The following is a 20,173-nucleotide window of genomic DNA, read 5'->3' as shown; positions in this document are numbered from 1 at the left end:
TAAGCACTGGGGAAAAATTGCTATCAGGAAGCAGATTGGCCTAGTGGAAAGATCACAGGTCTGCTTGTCCGAAAACCTGGATCCTCATTCTGACTCCGCCTGCTGTGTGATCTTGAGAGAGTCACTTCACTTTTATGTGCCTCCATTTCTTCAACTGTAAAATGAGTATTCAATACCTCTTTTCCCTCCTTCATAAACTGTGAGCCCTGTGTGAGAAAAAAATTGTGTCCCACCTGATTCATTTGTATCTGCCCGAGAGCTTGGAACAGTGCTTGGCACACAGTAAGTGCTAAACAAGAACCTAATTATTACTGAGTCAAAAATGGTCCCTGGCCCACAGGAGCTTGTAGCGAAGAGGGTGAGAGAGAAGACAAAAGCACTGGAAAAGAAAAAAAAGGAATGATTTCTGTTAAAAACAACACTATAATTACAATCATGAAAAGAAAAGCTTCTGTCAGTTATTATTCATGGATTCACTCTCTCCTGGGAGGGCAGTTTTAATACAAAGAGAGTCTGGACTCCTGACCTTAAATTAGCAGATATTTTGCCTATAATTTACAAGCATTAAAGTCAAATATTGTACTCCCCCACAAACTTGCATCCCATTCCTCCAGTACTCCCTCAGCCCCTGCTGGGTCTGGTTGGGCCTGCATCCAGAAATCCTGCCAGGGTCTGGGTCTGACATTCCAGATCCTGACTCTCCCCTTCTTCTCCCCTACCGCCCATCCTGCTGCAGCTCAGCCTTTCGGTCAGCGATGCCCCAGACTTGTCTGCTGGGGTCACCTGCGCCTTCGGGAACTTGACAGAAGTGGAGGGGCAGGTGTCCGGGAGCCAGATTGTCTGTTCCTCACCCGGGGCCAAGGACGTTCCTGCCATTCCCATGGACCAGGGTAAGACCGGGAGAGAACAAGGACACAGCAGGGTGTGGTGAGGCAATGGAAGGGGGAAGGAAGGGAGGGGACATAGAGAGGGAGAGAGAGAGGAAGAATGGGGTAAAGAAAGAGGGAGGGAGAGGAAGAAGGAGAGGGGGGGAGAGACAAAGAGACAGGGAGAAAGAGAGAGAGAGAGAGAGAAAGAGAGAAAAAGAAAGAAGAAGAGTGGGAGACAGGGGGGATGGGGGAAAGAGGGAGAGAGAGGAGGAAGGAGAGAGACTAAGAGAAAGCGAGGGGCAAAGGAGAGAGAGGGAGAGAGAAAGGAAGAGTGGGAGAGAGGGAGAGTTGGGGAGAGGGAAAAGGAGTGGGGTAGAGAAACAAAGAGAGGGAGAGGGAGGGAGGGAGAAAGTAGGAGAGAGAGACAAAGAGACAAAGGGGTGGGGTAGAGGAAGGAGGGAAAGAGAGAGAGAGAAAGATGGCTACCAGGCAGAGAAGCCTACCAGTGAGTAGTCTGGGAGCGCAGACTGAGCCCAAGCTGTCTGGGAGGGCAGTCTGATTTCTCTTCCGTGGAGATTCCACTGGCCCTGAAGCCAACTTTAATGCACCCGGTATTGACACCTGGCATTATCTGAATCTGGCTCAAGGAAACTGGGTCTTCAATTCTTTTTGAAAAAAGGATATTGGGAGAACACTGAGTATTGTTCAACACATCCTCAGAGGACTCTGTAAAATAAAATGGGTTTAAGCTGCAGCAAGAGAGATTTGGGTGAGACAAAGAAGAACTTATTGGGAGTTTAGGAGAGGTTGACTGAGCTTGATAGCGATCTGTAATTGATTTTCCTTCACTCATTCTATTGTATTTATTGAGCATTTACCGTGTGCAGAGCACTGCACTAAGCACTTGGGAGGGGACCGTACAGTCATAAACAGACACATTCCCTGCCAGAATAAGCTTACAGTGTAGAGGCAAGGTGACTGAGATGAATACAAATAAAATGACAGATATGTACAGAAGTGCTGTGGAGCTGGGAGGTGGGAAGAGCAAAGGGAACAAGTCAGGGCAACGCAGAAGGGAGAGGGAGATGAGGAAAGGTGGGGCTTAGTCTGGGAAGGCCTCTCGGAGGAGATGTGCCTTCAATAAGGCTTTGAAAGTGGGGCGAGTAATTGTCTGTCGGATTTGAGGAGAGAGGGCATCCCAGGCCAGAGGCGGGACGTGGGCTAGGGGCTGGCAGTCTGTCTCTAAACACTAGATTGGAAGCCCTTTGAGTGCAGGAATCCTTTCTTCCAACTTTATTGTACTATCCCAAGGACTTAGTACAGAGTTCTGCCTACAGTAAGTACTCACTAAATTCCACTGATGAATTAATTGATTGATTGGCGTCTCCAACCCTGGAGAACTTTAAAAATGGGACAAAAACTCATCTACCCTGGATGAGTTTAGACTTTCACTTACCTGAAGGCAGGAGTCTGGACAAAATGACTCCAGCCTTAGGATTCCATAATTCGATCAGTCAGTGGTAGTTATTGAGCATTTACTGTGTGCAGAGCACTGTACTAAGCTCTTGAGAGAATACAACATGATGGAATTGGTAGACACAATCCCTGACATCAGAGAGCCTCCAGGCTAATAAGAGATGAGAATCCTGGCCTCAAATGAGCTTTAATCTGAGCCCAAGGCAGGGTCACTTTAGCCACTAGTTAGCAGAGGCAAGTTGCCACTGACTGTACAGTCAACAGAGCAGCCCTGTGCTCTGCCCCCCTCCTCATCTTCAAGGCTCCAAGGTGTCACCCTTTCTAAAGCCTCTCCATCTTTTTTGCAGACTGGTTCGGGCTGGAGTTGCAGCTGAGGTCCAAGGAGACGGGGAAGATGTTTGTCAGCACCGAATTCAAGTTCTACAACTGCAGCGCCCACCAATTGTAAGTCACCCTTGGTCCTCATCCCCGCTTGCCAGCCAGCCATCCCCACTAGACCCCTGAGAGAGTGACCCAGACAGACACTGGTGGGCAGAGTGTTGGGGCGGGAGAAGGAGGAAGGAAAGGGAGGAAGGAGCTCGGAGCCGGGAGGGGTTGGGGGGGGCCGGGGAGGGTGAATCCAGGCAGAGGGATGGGGAGCAAATCTGGAATGCCAGAAGCCCAGGAGCTGCTTCAGAGTGTGGGTTCAGAGCTGCGCCCAAGCCCTCATTCTTGCCCTTCACCCCCAATTTTTATTTTATTTTTTGAGGATGGAAAGAGAGCCCCTTTGGCCTCTTGCCTCTTCCCTGTCTTTAACTAACCCGTTGGTGCCCCCAAGCTGTGCAATCCTGCAACTGAGCTCTCAGCTGGGAGCTTTCCAAGGGGAGAGCAGAGGGCTGAACCTGTTTAAGAAGAATCTGATAACTCTCCCCCTAGAACCCGTTGGGATCCAGAAACCCATAAGGAAGCAACTAGGGTGTGGATGGGGGCCCATGGATTCCATGACACTAGGCATTCAGAAGCCAAAAAGGACACTAGTTGGCTAGGTCGACGAGGTTCTGGAGTGACCAGCCCCGAACAGCTTGCAAGAGAGCTCCACCTATTTTATGTCCTAGAGTCCATGCCCTCGGTTCACTCTGCTCCCAGAAACCTCAGCAGTCAGGCGGGGCCCCCAAGAATGAAGTCGGGGAAACATATGGAGAAGGAAACTGGAGGCAGGTTGTCTCCAATTCCATAGAGAAGCAGTGTTGCCTAGTGTAAATAACCCAGGCCTGGGAGTCAGAGAACCTGGGTTCTAATCCCAGCTCTGCCACGTTTCTGTGTTACCTTGGACCAGTCACTTAACTTCTCTGTGCCTCGGCTACCTAGTGTGTAAAATGGGGATTAAGACTGTGAGCCCCATGTGGAACGTGGACTGCATCCAAACTGATTATCTTGTACGTAACCCGGCATTTAATACAGTGCCTGGCACGTAGTAAGAGTGTAACCAATACCATTAGAAAAAAAAAGTTGAGTCAAATAAATATACGCTTAATTAAATCAACTCCTAGACCTCACTCTCCTTTCCCAGATTTGCATTTGCATGATTAAAATAAGTCTCCCTGATAATTAAGGTCACTTCAGATACAAAGAATGTCAGTGAGGTGGGGGAAAATGAAAATAATGATGTTGGAAGTCCATTTGTTGGGAAGTGTTGGAGGATAACTGTAGAGTGACACGTGTGAGACAAGGTCACGGAGGTGAGACCCTTGGATGGTTGAAATTGCTGTGCAGTCTCAGTGTCAACCCCAACATTTTTTCTTTGGAACCTCCTGGGAAACTGTCTTTATTCTCACTCTGATCCATCCCCAAACCAGTTTCACTGTGCTGTCATCACACTCCCTGTGTTTCCCAACTCGCTAGACCAGTTACCACTCCCAAGTCCCTCCTCCAGAGCTTTGAAGTTTAGGGACTGACCAGTTTAGTGTCCATTCCCAGCTAAGGAGGCGTGGAATCCGTGCATGGTGACAGCATTCTGGCTTCCTTGGCAACACGTTGTGACATCACCGAGCTCTCTGGCTGGTTGCCGTGGTGACAAGGATGCTGTCACAGGCAGAACATTTTGTCCAGAGATGTGTCTTGAAATTTTATATATTTTCCTGACCACATTCCCCAAACCTGCACTATTTCTAAACTAAATACCTACAGATCTAGGCCAGCAGGCCGGAAAGTTAGTATGGACCCAGGTCCCAAAAGGAATCAAGAAGCAGGTCATCAGAAGATGAGAAAATACTGCCTCTGCTCTCTGTTCTCTTTGGGTCGGGTTTTCACAGGAATCTGCAATTGGGTGGGTTGGTTACAGGAAGATGCCTAATGACCTGGACTGGGTTGACATGGAGGGAAGGGAGCGGGGTAAGTGGGGAGGGATGAAGGCTCTTGGAGAAATGTGGGTGGATCAGATTCAGGCCTTCCTGGCTGGGAACGTCTCTTCATCAGAGACAGAAGACCCTGCCCTGGCCAGCCCCAATCCTATTTGAGTCTCCCCAACATACGAGCAAACCTAAAGAGGGCCTGAAGCTCACTTCTTGAGGGATAGGGTGATCTGACACATTTAAACATAGTCCAGCAGCTCCTGCAAGACATCTCACAACCCATATGTGAACACCTAGCTCATGCTGACAGCCCTCCATCCACTGAACTAGGGCCTGCCAGCTCTTAGAGCCCCTAAACTGGAACATCTTAGGCCCAATCTCCTCTCCTCCTTGCACCCAGCCCATGCCTCCCCTGCCTTGGGCTACTCTGAGCCCAGCAACTGAGCCAACTGGAGCCCTGAGCAAGGCTGTGGGATAGAACAGCGTATGAAGCATCATGGCTTAGTGCCAAGAGCACGGGCTTGGGAGTCAGAGGACACGGGTTCTAATCCTGGCTCCACTACTTGTCTGCTGTGTGACCTTGGGCAAGCCACTTAACTTCTCTCTGACTCAGTTATCTCATCTGTATAATGGGGAATTAAAACTGTGAGCCCCTTGTGGGACAACCTGATTACCTTCTATCTACCCCAGTGCTTAGAACGGCGCTTGGCGCGTAGTAAGCACCTAACAAATACCATAATTATTATTGTTATTATTATTATAGCCAGAGAGGAAGTGTCTGTCACCCTCGGGTTGACATTCCCTGAGCACTCAGCCCTTTCTCTTTCTCCTCTTCCATCTGTTCCTCCTTCTTTCCAGGCTTACCAGTGACTGTCCCCCATGGCCAGGGTCTTCGAGACTGCAGATGGGCCTCCTAGAACCCTGAGTGTTCCTATATATCTTACTAGGAGCACCATTTCTTTGCCCTGCCTGGCTTTCTACCTGTCTGTCTGAAAGATTCAGAGAAGAAACAGTGCTGCCTAGTGGGAAGAGTTCAGGCCTTGGAGGCAGAAGGCCTGGGTTCTAAATGCTGGCTATGCCATTAATCTGCTGTGTGGCCTTGGCAAATCACTTAACTTCTCTGTGCCCCAGTTTCCTCATCTGCAAAATGGGGATTCAATCCCTGTTCTCCTTCCTATTTAGACTATGAGCCCTTGTGGGGCCGGATTATCCTGTATCTACTTCAGTGTTAATTGTACAGTGCTTAGAATCTAGTAAGGGCTAAAAAACCCCACAATTATTATTCTTAATATTAAGAAGAAGAAGAACCTGACTTCTGCCTCTTCCCTCCCTCATCCCCCAGTGCCATTGCATCAAAAGGCTGAAGTTTAGTCCTCCTCTCCCCACTTCCATGTTTAAATCACCCTGTGAGAACTATAGTAATAATAGTGATATTTGTTAGGCGTTTACTCTATGCCAAGTACTATACTAAGGACTGGGGTACCTACAAGATAATTAGATTGGACACAGTGTCTGTCTCACATGGGGCTCACAATCTAAGCCACAGACTAAGCCCCCTTTTCTTCAGCTCCCCCTCCCTTCCGCGTCATCCCGACTCGCTCCCTTTGCTCTTCCCGGCCTCTCCCCACCCCACAGCACCTATGTATATGTGAATTTAGGTATATTTCTATAATTCTGTTTATATTATGCCTGTTTACTTGTTTTGATGTCTCTCTCCCTGCCTCTAGACTATAAGCCCATTGTGGGCAGGGATTGTCTCTTTTTATTGCTGAATTGTACTTTCCAAGTACTCAGTATAGTGCTCTGCACACAGTAAGTGTTGAATAAATACGATTGAATGAAAGCATGAATGACTGAATGAATGAATGAATGAATAATCTAAAAAGGAGGAAGAACAGGTATCAAATACACATTTTATAGATGAAGAAACTGAGGCACTGAGAAGTTAAGTGATTTGCCCAAGATCTCACAACAGGCAAGTGACAGAGCCAAGATTAAAACCCAGGTCCTTCTGACTCTCAGGCCTGCTGTCTTTCCACAAGGTCATGTTCCACAGCATTTATGGACATATCTATAATTTATGTATTTATTTATATTAATGTCTGTCTCCCCCTCTAGACTGTAAGCTCCTTATGGGCAGGAAATGTTTCCATTTATTGTTGTATTCTACTCTCCCAAGTGCTTAGTGCAGTGCTCTGTACACAGTAAGCACTCAATAAATATGATTGATTGAATGAATGAATGAATGAATGAATGAATGAATGAATAAAAGGTTTAAGGTTTGTCTGTCCCTACCAAAGTATTAGTCCCTTTGCCTCTCTAGGCCTTAGTTTTCCGATCTGTACAGTGGGAAATTCCCACTTAGTGAAGCGCAAGGAAGGCAGAGGGCAGATTTCTCTGTGATCCAGCATCTCTGTGCATTAGATGGTACTTCCAGATGGGAGAGAGAGATATGGCCCTTTTCACCTTTACCTTTTTATTTCTCTTTCTGGACAGGTGCCTGTCATGTGTCAACAGTGCCTTCCGCTGCCATTGGTGCAAATATCGCAACCTGTGCACCCACGACCCCACCACCTGCTCCTTCCAGGAGGGCCGGATCAATGTGTCTGAGGTACAGAGGGAGGGTGAAGGTAGGGGTGAGGAGGGCAGGGAGGGTAGATGGCTGGGAAGTTGGATTCTGCCAGGACCCTCTACTGGGGAAATTGCTCACCTTTCAACATTTCAATTCTCTAATATCTGAGGCCTACAAACAGGTAGCACGGCCAGTAGGGATTTTCCCTCAGCCCTTAGCATAGTGCTCAGCACCTAATCAGCACCTAACAAATTCCACAATTATCATTATTATCATTTTTAGCATTTCACTCTCCAGATCTTACTTACAGTTGCCATATCAAGTTTCAACGACGACAGACTTTTCATCCGGACTAGAATATACTAGCATGTATCTATACCTATTTTTCCCTTTCTTCCATCTCTGAGACAAAGGCATGATTGAAGACACCCCTTATGTGGAGTGGGGTAAAATTGGAAGGCGCAAACAGCTGCCGTGGCTAAGGTTTCAGTAGGTGGGTCTTCGGGCCTAAGCGGGGCGGAGCTGGGGAGCAAAATGGTATTCATATTAATGACATGGGATCTAATGCATTTACTCCTCATCACTTCTGTTCTGGAGAGGGCAAGAGGAAGAAACAGGAAGCAGATGGCTAGGGATGTCACCATCTTCACTTGCCGCCTTCTTCAGTTCTCTACTGAGTCAGTCAATTGTATTTATGTAGCGCTTACTGTGTGCTGAGCATCATATTAAGCGCTTGCGAGAGTACAGAATAGCAAAATAATAGACACCTTCCCTGCCCTTTTACTGTCTGCCTCACTTGCAAGCTAGAAAATAGAACCACCACCCTTCATCCGGAGAAGCAGAGTTGTCACCTCCCCAGATGGCCCCAGGAAGGCTGGTTCCCTCCTAACTTGCTTAAGCTTGAGTTGGCCTGAGGGGCTCAGTGAGATAGGTTCCCTAAGCCGGGATCGGAGGAGGAGGAATAGAAAGAAAGAAGAGGAGGAGGATAATGGGGCTGACCCAGCCACCCTTTTAGTGTTCCAGACCAACAACCATCCAGACTAGTCTCTGTAGTGACACCAGTGTCAACTGAGGGGACTAAAAGAGGGATTACTGCTCTCTTAACATCAATTCTAATGTTCCTAGGGTTGTCCCGGCTAACGTCCCTCCTCGTTGATTTCTACACCCTTAACTTTGCTTCTGTTAGCTCTCGAAGTGCCACTTGTTTATGCCTTGAATTCAAACCCCTCCTGAACCTACTGGTATTTTCTGCCCATACAACTTCCTGTGGTAAAGACCACCTGAGTAAAGAAGTGTTTTGTTTTGCCTGTTTGGATCTACCACTGACAAGTTTCAGTGGCCCTAGGCCTGGTCCCGCGAGATGTAGGGAAGAACAGTTCCTTGGATTCACCCCTTTCAGGATTCTGTGGCCTTCAGCCTCGTCTCTGTTCCACCTCAGTCTTTCCAGGCTGAAGAACCTCATGTCTCTGAGAATATCCTCAAGAGAAAGATTTTCCAGCCTAGCCATTATCTTGTTTTCTCTTGTCTTTCTTCATTCCTAGCATAGTGATCATTCCATAAATCAATGGTGTTTACTGTGTGTAGAGCACTGTACTGAGCACTTGGGAGAATACAATACAACAGAGTTGGTAAACACAATGATGATAGGAATACTTTATTATTCAAAGTGCTTTCCACATCGAACATCTCATTTTCTTTTCATAGTATTAAGCCCTTACAGCCTGTTAGATTCTGTACTAAGCAGTGAGGTAGATAAAAGCTAATCAGGTTGGACACAGTCTGCGTCCCACATAGGGCTCACTGTCTTAATCCCCATTTTACAGATGAGGTAACTGAGGCATAGAGAAGTTAAATGACTTGCTCAAGGTCACATGGCAGACAAGTGACAGAACTGGGATTAGAACCCAGGTCCCTCTGACTTCCAGGCCCCTGCTCAATCCACTAGATCACTCTGCTTCTCATTTTATCCCCACAACCCCTCTGTGAGTTAGGGAGAGGCAGTTATTACCCCCATTCAGTTATTACCCCCATTTTACAGTTGAGTAAATGAAAGTATCCGAGAGGTCAAGCGACTTGCTCAAGGTCACACAGCAAGCAGAAGGGCAGAGCCAGGACTAGAACCCAAGTCTCCTGACTCCTAGCATCGTGCTTCTTCCACTAGACCACGCTGCCTCTTGTCTTTCTTAAGATGCAGTGACCAGGACCGGACCTACTACACAGGTGTAGATGGCATACCATGATTTATAACGTGACAAAACTCTGCCTCTTGTTTTGCTTTCTCCTTCCTCACAATGCTTACCTTTAGCCTGCTGCCTCACACTGAAGAATAACTCCAAAATCTCTTTTCTAAGTCATGAGTGATGGCTTTGAACCAATCATCATATAGATCATTTTTCATTAGGTGTCTTCTCAAATTTTATTCCCCTCTTCATGCCCTCTTACCCTTCTGGAAGAACTTAGTGTGCCCTGCAATTTCACTACACCCTCCATATTCCAAATTCTTTATGAAAATGGGAAGATCTTTCTAACTAGGAAATCTAGAAAACATGCCTGGAATAGGAGACAGGGCGGAAAGAGCATGGAGTTGAGATTCAAGAAACATGGGTTCTAGTCCTAGTTGTGTCTCGATGACCATGGGCAAGTGTTTTAACCTCTCTGGACCTCAGTTTCCTCATCTGTAAAATGGGGATAATAATTCCTACATCTCTCTACCTTACAGGGTTAGGAGGATAAAAGGAGACAAATGATGTGAAACCATTTTGGAAAAATGAAAGTGCTTGTCAAAGTTAAAGTATTAAATTCTAGTTGTCATATTACCTAGAGGCAGTTGGATGGCCTCCAAAGGGCATTTTTGACCTGGGATTCTGCAACTGTCTTTAGTGTTTCAGGCCAGGAAGAGATGATTCTCCTGCCCTAAGAAAGAGGGAGATTTGGGGATGAAACTAGAGATTAGGAGACCGTGGCATTTCAAGAAAAGAAGAAAAATGCTAGGGACAGGAAGTGGGGGGGGGGAAGGGTGTGTAAAAGGAGGGCAGGGCAGGGTGTAGGGGTGCAGCAAGGATAGGAACCCTTTGTATTCAGAGAGAGTGACTGGTCTAGGGGCACAAGAAAGGATGAGAGCCCTTTGTGGTCAGAGAGAGTGACTTGTCTCAGGGGACTGGGAGCCCTTTGTTCTCAGAGAAGATGACTGACCAGTGACAGATCCCAGGGAGCAGGAGACAAGACAGGGAGGGATGTGATGCCCCAGACGCGACTCTCCCAGGAACACCATAGAAGTCTGAGGGTCTCCTGGCCACCACGGCCACTAACCTGAGGACATCTTACCACCACCCAGGTGAACCAGGATAGGCAGAGAGGTTGGGGGGCTGGGGGGGGGCAGGCTGGGTTGAAACGCTGACCCAGACAGGAGGGAACAGCTGCTTTCCTTCCTCTGGGGGAGCTCAGCAGAGGAGAAACCCGAAACGAAACATGAAAATGACCTGTGGCCGACGGACGCTGGGAGGAGGGTAACACAAAGCAAGACAAATAAATCCCCGGGCCGGGCGTGGAGACCAGCAGGCCCAGCCGCTCAGCCGCTAACTAGAAACAGACCTGACCGCCCTTTGCAGTTTACACAGGGCCTGGGACGCATCTCCCTCCCAACCTGGCAGGAGTCACCCAGGCAGGGCTAGAGGTCAGGCCCCCAGAGAAGTTCTTTCTGTTCCATTTTCCCTTCAAACTTTGCTAGGCATAGGACAGCGTATGCTGCCAGACTCTAAAGGGAGGGCACTGTCCACACTTGGTCTTTGCCCTTTTGGGGGGTTGAAAGAGGAGGAGGAAGGAAAGAAAGGAGGAGGGAGGAGTGAGAGGAGGAGAAGGAGAAGAAGGAAGGAGAGGAGGAAGAGGAGGTTGGAGAGAAGGAGGAGAAGGAGCGAAAGAAGGAAGAGATGGAAGAGGAGAAAGGAGGAGGGAGAGGAGGAAGAGGAGAAAGAGAAGGGAAAGAAAGAGGAATAGAAATAGTAGTAAGTTCTAACAGTATTATTAGTAGTAGTTCAGCAGTTGTAGTAATAGAACTAGTAGTAATTGTATGTATTAAGTGCTCACCGTGTGCTGAGCATTGTACTAAGCACTGGAGAAGAAGATGCAAATGGGAATTAGACACTGGGGCTCACAATCTAGAAATAAACAGGGAAAGAAGGGACTGGCAATAGATGTTTAAGGAGAGATGAGACAGAATGCTAAGACACATAAAGCCAAAAACAAAGCTTACGGTACTGGAGCTAGAGGAGTCGATTTCAGGCTAAACAAGGCAGAAGGAGGAAGAGAAAAAGAAGGTGGTGGAGAATGAAGAAAAAGAGGAGGAGAAAGGTGGAGGATGTGGAAGAGGAAGAGGAGGAAGAAAAGGAAGAGCAGAAGAGGAGGAGGAGAAGGAGAAAGAGAGGGATGGTGATGATGAGGATGAAGAGGGAGATTTCTTTGTCTGTGTCTCTGTCCTCCTCTCCCTCTTTTCTACAGACAAATAAAGTCATGATTACTGCTGGCCCTTCAGATGATAGCCTCAGATTCTCTCTCTACTGGCCAGCACATACAGCGGAGAGGTGCTGCAACTTTTATCTGTTGCCTGTAAGAAGGAAATAAACTGCTCTTTTGCAATCTGGGCACTCTCCAGGATTCTATCCTGAGCACTGCTCCACAAAGTTAGCCCCGATTCACTCAGAGTAGTTCCAGGCACCAGATCCTGGCTGACTTCAGGCTGTACCCCATGTTCCCAAAGGAACAGCAAGGAGACAGGTGACCAAGAGAAGCCACGTGGCCTAGTGGATAGAGCATGGGCCTGGGAGTCAGAAGAGCCTGGGTTCTCATTCTGGATCTGTCACTTGTCTGCTATTTGAACGTGGGCAAGTAACTGCCTTTCTCTGGGCCTCAGTTACCTCAATTGTAAAATGGAGATTAAGATTTTGAGCCCCATGTGGGACAGGAACTGTCCTACATTATACTGTATCTACCCCAGTGCTTAGAAGAGACTCTGGCACATAGACAATTTCCTCACTTGTATAGTCTTCTGGACAGGACTCTGAGATCCCACTGCCTGTGATGCACCTTTTTAATGCCACTGGGCAGGGATTCAAAACCAAGCTTCAGGGAAGTGAGACTGAAGCTTTTTCTCCCCAACTCCTTCCAAGATACTGACTACCATATTGCCCTGACTCTGGACAAGGAAGTCGGGAAAGAGAATGGGGGAAACAGTGACCTCTCCCTAGGATGGGACAGTAGGATTTAAAGAGGCTGTTTGCCCTCTGAAAAGAGCAAGGAACTCCAAGCTTGACCTCCAACCTTGGGCTCTTTGAAGGCCATGCTGAGGGTAGCATCTGGTACCGTAGTTGTTGTTGGACAGCCAAACAGGCAACCCCGGGGCTTGCCAGCTTGGCATCGCTGCCTCCCCTAGCTGGCTCAGGCCTGGAACAGGTTGTTAACATAGGCCACTCTGTCTGCTGGTAGGATTTTTAGCTTTGAAAGAGCATCTCCCTCCACGTCTTAGCGAGACCCAGCAAGATCAAGGTACATAAATATGCTTTTTACGGCCCTCCTCAGGGGAGTGCTAGAACCAAGCAGATCCGATTAGTTTCCCAACACGCCAGCTCCATTGGCCCTTTGAAGTCCAGCAGGTGAGGATAATGGCATTTCCACATGGGAAAAACCAAGTGGGACACGGCAGGGTTCTTAGATCAACACTGAGGGAGAGCAGAGCACCAGGTACCCACTTACCCCCTCGCTGTTTTTCCTGGATCGCAGCTTTTGTTACATCTGGACTTCCCACTTTCACGGAAAGGACAGCCCGAACTCTCCCACCCCGCCTCCAAATACAACCCGTGATTTCTTAAGGGTCAGAATGAAGATTAGTGTGTTAAGAAGGCCAAAATTGCCTGCCAACACTGAGTTAGATGTGGTTCCACTCAGAGGCGGGGGAATGAACAAGATTCATTCTGAGGATTTGGGCAATCATTTATTTATATTAATGTCTGTCACCCCCTCTAGACTGTAAACTTGTTGTGGGAAGAGAATGTGTCTATTTACTATTATATTGTACTCTCTCAAGTACTCTTTACGGCCCTCCTCAGGGGAGTCTACATTGCTCTGCACGCAGTAAGTATTCAATAAATACAATTGTAAGAATGAATGAATGAAGACTCGAGTGTATAAATACACTCTCTCCCTCTCTCTCCCTCTAGCTCTCTATGTATATATCAATTCAATTAAATCATATTTATTTAGTGCTTACTATCTGCCGAGTACTGAACTAAGCACTTGGGAGAGTACAATGTAACAATAAATGGACACATTCCCTGCCCACAGAAAGCTTACATAATTATCCTTTGTAGTAGAAAAAGAAAGCCCTGATGGTGAAATTTCACTTATGAGGGTGTGTGGGGCTGAAAATGTTGATGGAGAACCCCCGGACCTGCCTATATTGGACACACGGAAAGACCGTCCCTAGTTGTGCTGCCCATGGTTAATGGTTGCAGCACCTGAAACTTTTCTCTTTTGCCACTTTGTCACTCCTTCCTGGTGAAGTTTTGCTCAGGAGAACCATTCCTTTCCTTTCTTGATGACAGTGATCCATGCAGGTCGATATTCAGCAAGGTACTCCCCGTTTTCAGCTGGGATGCAGCATTGTCTGAGACTTTGTCTTACTGGATTGCGAAAATCTCTCCTCTGCCCTTCTTGCTTTTGTAGACTCTAGAATAATGAAATGGCATTTTTTTTAAGGCGTTTTCTTTTTAATAGTATTTGTTAAGCACTTACTGTGTACCAGGCACTATACTAAATACTAATACAAGCTAATCCGGTGGTCCCATTTGAGACTCTCAGTCTTAATTCCCATTTTACAGAGGAGGTAACTGAGGCACAGAGAAGTTAAGTGACTTGCCTGAAGTCACACAGCAGATAGGTCGCAGAGTCAGGATTAGACCCCAGATCCTTCTGACACCCAGGCCCATGCTTTATCCACTAGGCCACTTGCAAGTCCCCTGGCACTTGAGGTGGGGCTGCATTTTGGGTGCCTAAATCAGGAATTGAGAGAATCAGGAGGAGAGGAGGCGGCATACAACCAACCCAAAGACCCCCCTTTCCCACTCCATAGAGGTTCCAACCACCCCCCGCCAGCCCCTTCCCCATGAATCCCATCCCCCTTCCCAAGCCCTTTCAGATCCTACAAAGAAGCAGTATGACAGTGGATAGAGCACGGACCTGGAAGTCAGAAGGACCTGGTTTTTAATCCCAACTCTGTTGTGTCACAGTGCTGTGTGACCTTGGGCAAGTCACTTCACTTTTCTGGGCTTTAGTTACTTCATCTGTAAAATAAGGATTAGGACTGTGAGCCCCGTGTGGGACAGGGACTGTACCCAGCATGATTTGCTTGTATCTACCCCAGTGCTTAGTATAGTGTCTGGCACATAGTAAGTGTTTAACATATGCCACAGTTATTATTGTTAGAGTTCAGTACATTAGCCCAAGAAATCCCATCTCCAGGCACAGCAATGACAAGCCACCATAGATGCCAGCTCTACACCAAGTAGAAACTCCAGCTCCTAGACTCTAAGGCTCTCAATCAGCTCCTCTTCCGTTAAATCCCATCATCACCCCTGGCCTCTCTAAGACCAACCCATTCACTGTACCTCTCTCTCACCATCAACCTCTTGCACATACCCTCCCTCCTATGTGGAATTCCCTCCCCACTTCAAATCAGGCAGACCTCCATTCTCCCCATCTTCAGAGTCCTTCTAAAACCTCATTTCCTGGAAGCCTTCCCTAAATAATAGTTCAGGAACAGCATTTCCTAGTGGAGAGAGAATGGGCCTGGGAGTCATAGGACCTGGGTTCCAATCCTTGGGCAAGTCACTTAACTTGTATGTGCCTCAGTTTACACACACACACACAGCCCTGCCCACCCACCCCCGCCCCCAACTGGTCTGATTCCATCGGTGGGGAGGCAGTTTCCACCTCCAGGATCTCTTTTTGTGGGGAATCCTGTCAAGTAGCTGCTCCCTGTTTGGGACAGGTAGTCGACAAGGATAGGAAGACAACAGGCTGAGCTCCTCAAGCTTTACCTTGAACCGGTCCCAGAATTGCCATTAGAGTCATCTTGACTCTCTCCTTTCCTCCAGATGGGCCTGCCTGGTTCTCCATGGAGTCTTCAGAGCTCATCCATTCTGGGGCTTGACTTCCCTAAGGTCTGACCTAAATCCTCTCGGCTGTGGTCTGCGCCCGTTTCTTCTTGTCCGATCCTCTGGTGGATCTCCAGTCCGATGGATTATCCTCCTGATTCCCAGTTCGGTTCCCTTCCCATTTGACCTGATGAGTTGCTGTCAAATGATTCTATGGACAGTGGTCAAGTTATCAGCTGGTTCTGTCCAATGGGCTCTCCTCCCTACCCCAACCCCACTGTGCTGAGCCCAAGTCAACAGAACAGCACAGGAAGCCCCAGGGAGAAACGAGCAACTGTGGCCTAGGGGAAAGACCACAGGCTTGGAAGTCAGAGGAACTAGGTTGCCCCACCACTTGTCTGCTGTGTGAACTTGGGCTTCTCTGTGCCTCACTTCCATCATCTGAAAAATGGGGATTCATTCCCTGTAGACCCTCCTACTTAAACTGTGAGCCCCATGTGGGACCTGATTATCTTGTACCTACCCCAGTGCCTAGTATGGTGTTTGACCACAGTAAGTGTTTAACAAATGCCACTATCATCATTATTATAATTATAGTTCTTCCGGTTCTCCAAGCACCCCAGCCTGTGATACTGAAATGAGGCTAGGGTTCCAGAAGGCTGAACCAAACTCTAGGCCACTCCGCCCAGGGGCTGGGCTGGGGGCAGTGGAAGATCCGCTCCAGCCCACACAAGCCCATGCCAACCCCTCCAGCACTTGAGGCCTTTGCCAGGCTTGAGGTTTCCCCCATTTCCAACCCTGCCTGGATCTGAACTTGTTCATCACTCCTGGGCGAGGATGAAGAGAACAAAGATGAGAGGAGACAGTACTGACAGAAGTTTAGGATCGACATCTCAAACAATCAATCAGTGGTATTTATTGAGCATTTACTGTGTATAGAGCACTGTACTTGGGAACACTTGGGAGAGCACAATAGAGTTGAGAGACACGATCCCTGACCTCCAGGAGCTTTCCACGTAGCAGATATTGGGAATGAGGGAAGGAGAAATCCATCTTGTCCCATCCTTTCTTTTCTAACCTCACTGTGAAAAAGGGGCATATTTTCTGGGGTTTTTTTGGTTTTCCAAAGCATCCTGGGTTTCATGCCGGGACCAGTAATGAAAAGAGATAAAAGACAAAAGTAAGTGTTCTGAGCCTGGGTTGGGGGATTTAGGCTGAGCCCTGCTGGAATCTGGGGAGACCTAGGCTGCCGATAGAATAGGGCCCTTAAGCAGGAAGTGCAGGCATGAAGCCGCTGGGAGAACGGATTGAGGAAACAAGAGCACACAGGAGCTCATCCTCCAGCCCAGGTCCCATGAGATAAAATCCCCCCAGCCTGCAGCCAGCCAGGAGGGGAACCAGGCCTCTAATTTGTTTCTTGATTTGAAATCTTCCCTCCACACTATCCCCCGGTTCCTAATCACTTGGGGCCAGTAGGATGGGAGTATCAAAGCCAGCTGGGGCTGGAGATTCATTTTTCCTACAGGCATTGAAACAGAGCAATTTCCTCATGGCAGGAGAGTGCCTTAAAGTGCTGGAAAGCCAGCCTGCCTGTCAGGGGGAAGATTCCACTATAGGCTCCCCTCTGCCTCACCATCTTTCACTCATCTCTTCCGGCTTCTCCTCTCTGTTCCTAAAGTCCATCAAAGGATCACAAGCCATAGAAGCAGGTGGAGAGAAAGGAAGCCTAGTACTCAATAAATACCCTTAACTGATTGATTGCAGGAGATAGGAATGCCAGCCAGCCTGGAAGGCTCTTTCATTAATTCTTTGATACTGGGGGAAGGGTGGGAGTGGGGTAGTTCATCTTTCCATGTTCAGTATTTCCAGGCTCTTAGAAATTTGGGCTGAGGTGGGACTTCTTGGAGGGCACGTCAATAATCCTCAATGTGGGAAGCTGTGTGGTCTAATGGATAGAGCCCGGGCTTGGGAGTCTGAAAGACCTGGGTTCTAATTTTGGCTGTGCCACTTATCTGCTGTGTGATCTTGGGCAAGTCACTTAACTTCTCTCGCCCTCAGTTCTGAAAAATAATAATAATAATAACAATGGTATTTGTAAAGTGCTTACTAGCTGCCAAGTATTGTTCTAAGTGATGGGATAAATACAAGGTAATCAGGTTGTCCTACATGGGGCTCCCAGGCTTCATCCCCATTTTACAGATGAAGTAACTGAGGCACAGAGAAGTTAAGTGACTTGCCCAAAGTCACACAGCTGATAAGTGGCAGAGGCGGGGTTAGAACCCACAACCTCTAACTCCCAAGCCCATGCTCTTTCCACTAGGCCACGCTGATTAAGAATGTGATCCCAAGTAGGACAGGGACTGGGTCCAACTTGATCAGTGTATATCTATCCCAGGACTTAGAACAGTGCCTAGCACATAGTAAGCACTTAACAAATACCATTTTAAAAAACAAACACACAAACAACAAAAAACACTCCAGAAGTCCAGCTTGGTAAGAAAGGAAGAGACGGGGAAGAGGGGCTTCACACCCCAAAATTTGGAACTTCCAGCCCCTTCTGGAACCTGACGTGGAACTGAGAGGGGCAAGTGTGAGAAGAGCAAGTGAGAAGAAGCAGTGTGGCCTAGTGGAGAGAACACAGGCCTGGAAGTCAGAAGGACTTGGGTTCTAATTCTGACTGCCATTTGCTTGCTGTGTGACTTTAGGCAACTCATTAAACTTTTCTGTCCCTCCATTTTCTCAACTGTAAAATGGGATTACCTGTTCTTCCTACTTAGACTGTGAGCCCCAGGCGGGACAGGGACTGTGTCCTCCCTAATTAACTTGTACCTCCCCTAGCGCTTAGAGCAGTGTTTGACACATAGTAAGCTCTTAACAAATACCATCCAAAATAAAAAGTGTGAGCTGAGAGGCCTGGGAAGGGCAGGTGGGCAGGCAGAGGGTCCTGAGGGTGTCTGTTTCCTTAGGATTGTCCACAGCTGGTGCCTGCTGAGGAGATCCTCATTCCCGTGGGAGAGGTGAAGCCCATCACCCTGAAGGCCCGAAACCTGCCCCAGCCGCAGTCTGGCCAGCGTGGCTACGAGTGTGTCCTCAACATCCAGGGGACGGTCCACCGCGTGCCGGCCTTGCGCTTCAACAGTTCCAGCGTCCAGTGCCAGAACAGCTCGGTAAGAGGGCGATCATGACTGAGCTCGGACCAGCCTCCCCTAAGGGCCCACGGTCCACCGCTCGTGAGCCTCAGCAAACGGGAACACTGTGCCCCAGAATGGAGAAGTAGAAATTAGAGGCACTGGGGTCCAGTGGAAAGTACACATGAAGCACTTAGTACAGCGAGAAGCAGTGTGGTTTAGTGGAAAGAGCCCGGGCCTGGGAGTCAGAGAACCAGTGTTGTAATCCCAGCTGTGCTGATTTCTTGCTGTGACCTTGGCCAAGTCACTTAACTTCTCTGTGCCTCAGTTCTCCTCTTCGTCCTCCTACTTAGGTTGTGAGCCCTATGCAGGACAAGGGTTGTGTCCAACTTAATTGCCTTGTATCTACTACAGAGCTTAGAACGGTGTTTGACACATAGTAAGTGCTTAACAAATACCGTAAAACAAGCAAACACAGTAAGTGCTCGATAAATATGATAAATCGATCGATTAGTTGACTGGGAGTCAGAAGACCTGGGTTTTGAGCCCGGTTCTACCACTTGCCTATTGTGTGACCTTGTATGAGTCGTTTGACAGCTACATGCCTCAGCTTCCTCATCTGTAAAATGGGGATTGAATATCCCCTCTCCTCAGCCTCCACGATGCTCCCTGAGGAACAGAGAATCCAATCTGATTATACTGTATCTACCGCAGTACTCGGCACAGAGTAAGCACTTAAATGCCACTAGTATTATCATTATTATTAGGGAAGCAGCATGGCCTAGTGGAGAAACCACTGGCCTGGGTGTCGGAGGACTTGGATTCTAATCCCAGCTCGGCGACTTGCCAGCTGTGTGACCTTGGGCAAATCATTTTACTTCTCAGTGTCTCACTTTCCTCATCTATAAAATGAGACTTCAATACCCATTCTGCCTCCCCTTTAGACTGTGAGTCCCAAGTGGAATAGGGACTGTGTCCACCCTGATAATCATGTGCCTACCCCAGGGCATAGTATAGTGCTTGGAAAATAGTGCTTAACAAATACCACAGTTATTATTATTAATTATTAATTATAAACAGAGGGCAAATCCCAGGACTAAGTCCCACAGGATAACATGTGTTTGAGAATCCCATTAAACATCAATTTCCTTCCCTGGGATGGAGATGGAGGCAGGGAGAAGAGGAGACAGGAAGAAGAAAATCCAGAGGTTGGGGTGGAGGAGGAGGTTCAAGAACAGTGAGGGTTAAACTAATCCGGAACACCAGCCAGAAAGCCACAAGGTGTTTAATTATAATACCAGCCTAGAGATCTTTTTATCTGCCAACTCCCTGTCTCTGACAGCGGGAAGTCAGGGAGGGGGAGTTGCTTGGGAGGGGGGGGGGGGCCAGAAAGTTGTTGAGGGAAGCCTATTCACTGGGAGAGATAAAGAGAATCTTAGCCTCTTATCAGGGAACTGTCAGATTCCTGGGTCACCAAGCACCTGACAGAATTTGTAATAGGGAGAAAGCCTGCCTGGTGCCAGGGGCAAAGGGAATAGGGCAGAGTGGGTTCCCACAAAGCAGGGAGATGCAGAAGGAGAGAGGACTGGGGAATTGCAGGTATGTTGGAGGGGGAAGATGAGAGGCAAGACTACAACCCCAGTGGAGAATTAAT

General features: G+C 48.0%; 1 protein-coding gene across 2 annotated transcripts in view; it reads left to right on the top strand.

The window, feature by feature from the left end:
• Window positions 1-20,173, top strand: part of PLXNA2 (plexin A2) — a 252,846-nt gene that overhangs the window by 171,883 nt on the left and 60,790 nt on the right. For both annotated transcript variants that reach the window (XM_029069154.2, XM_029069155.2), the window contains exons 7-10: window positions 737-890; window positions 2,693-2,789; window positions 7,172-7,286; window positions 18,358-18,558. In XM_029069154.2, the coding sequence (XP_028924987.1) occupies window positions 737-890; window positions 2,693-2,789; window positions 7,172-7,286; window positions 18,358-18,558 (567 nt within the window). The remainder of the gene's footprint in view (window positions 1-736; window positions 891-2,692; window positions 2,790-7,171; window positions 7,287-18,357; window positions 18,559-20,173) is intronic.

This window comes from Ornithorhynchus anatinus, chromosome 7 (assembly GCF_004115215.2).
Source record: "Ornithorhynchus anatinus isolate Pmale09 chromosome 7, mOrnAna1.pri.v4, whole genome shotgun sequence".
In the NCBI taxonomy this organism is placed as follows: Eukaryota; Metazoa; Chordata; class Mammalia; order Monotremata; family Ornithorhynchidae; genus Ornithorhynchus; species Ornithorhynchus anatinus.
Note: the sequence above shows the minus strand (reverse complement) of the source record. Positions and strands in the feature narration are given on the sequence as shown.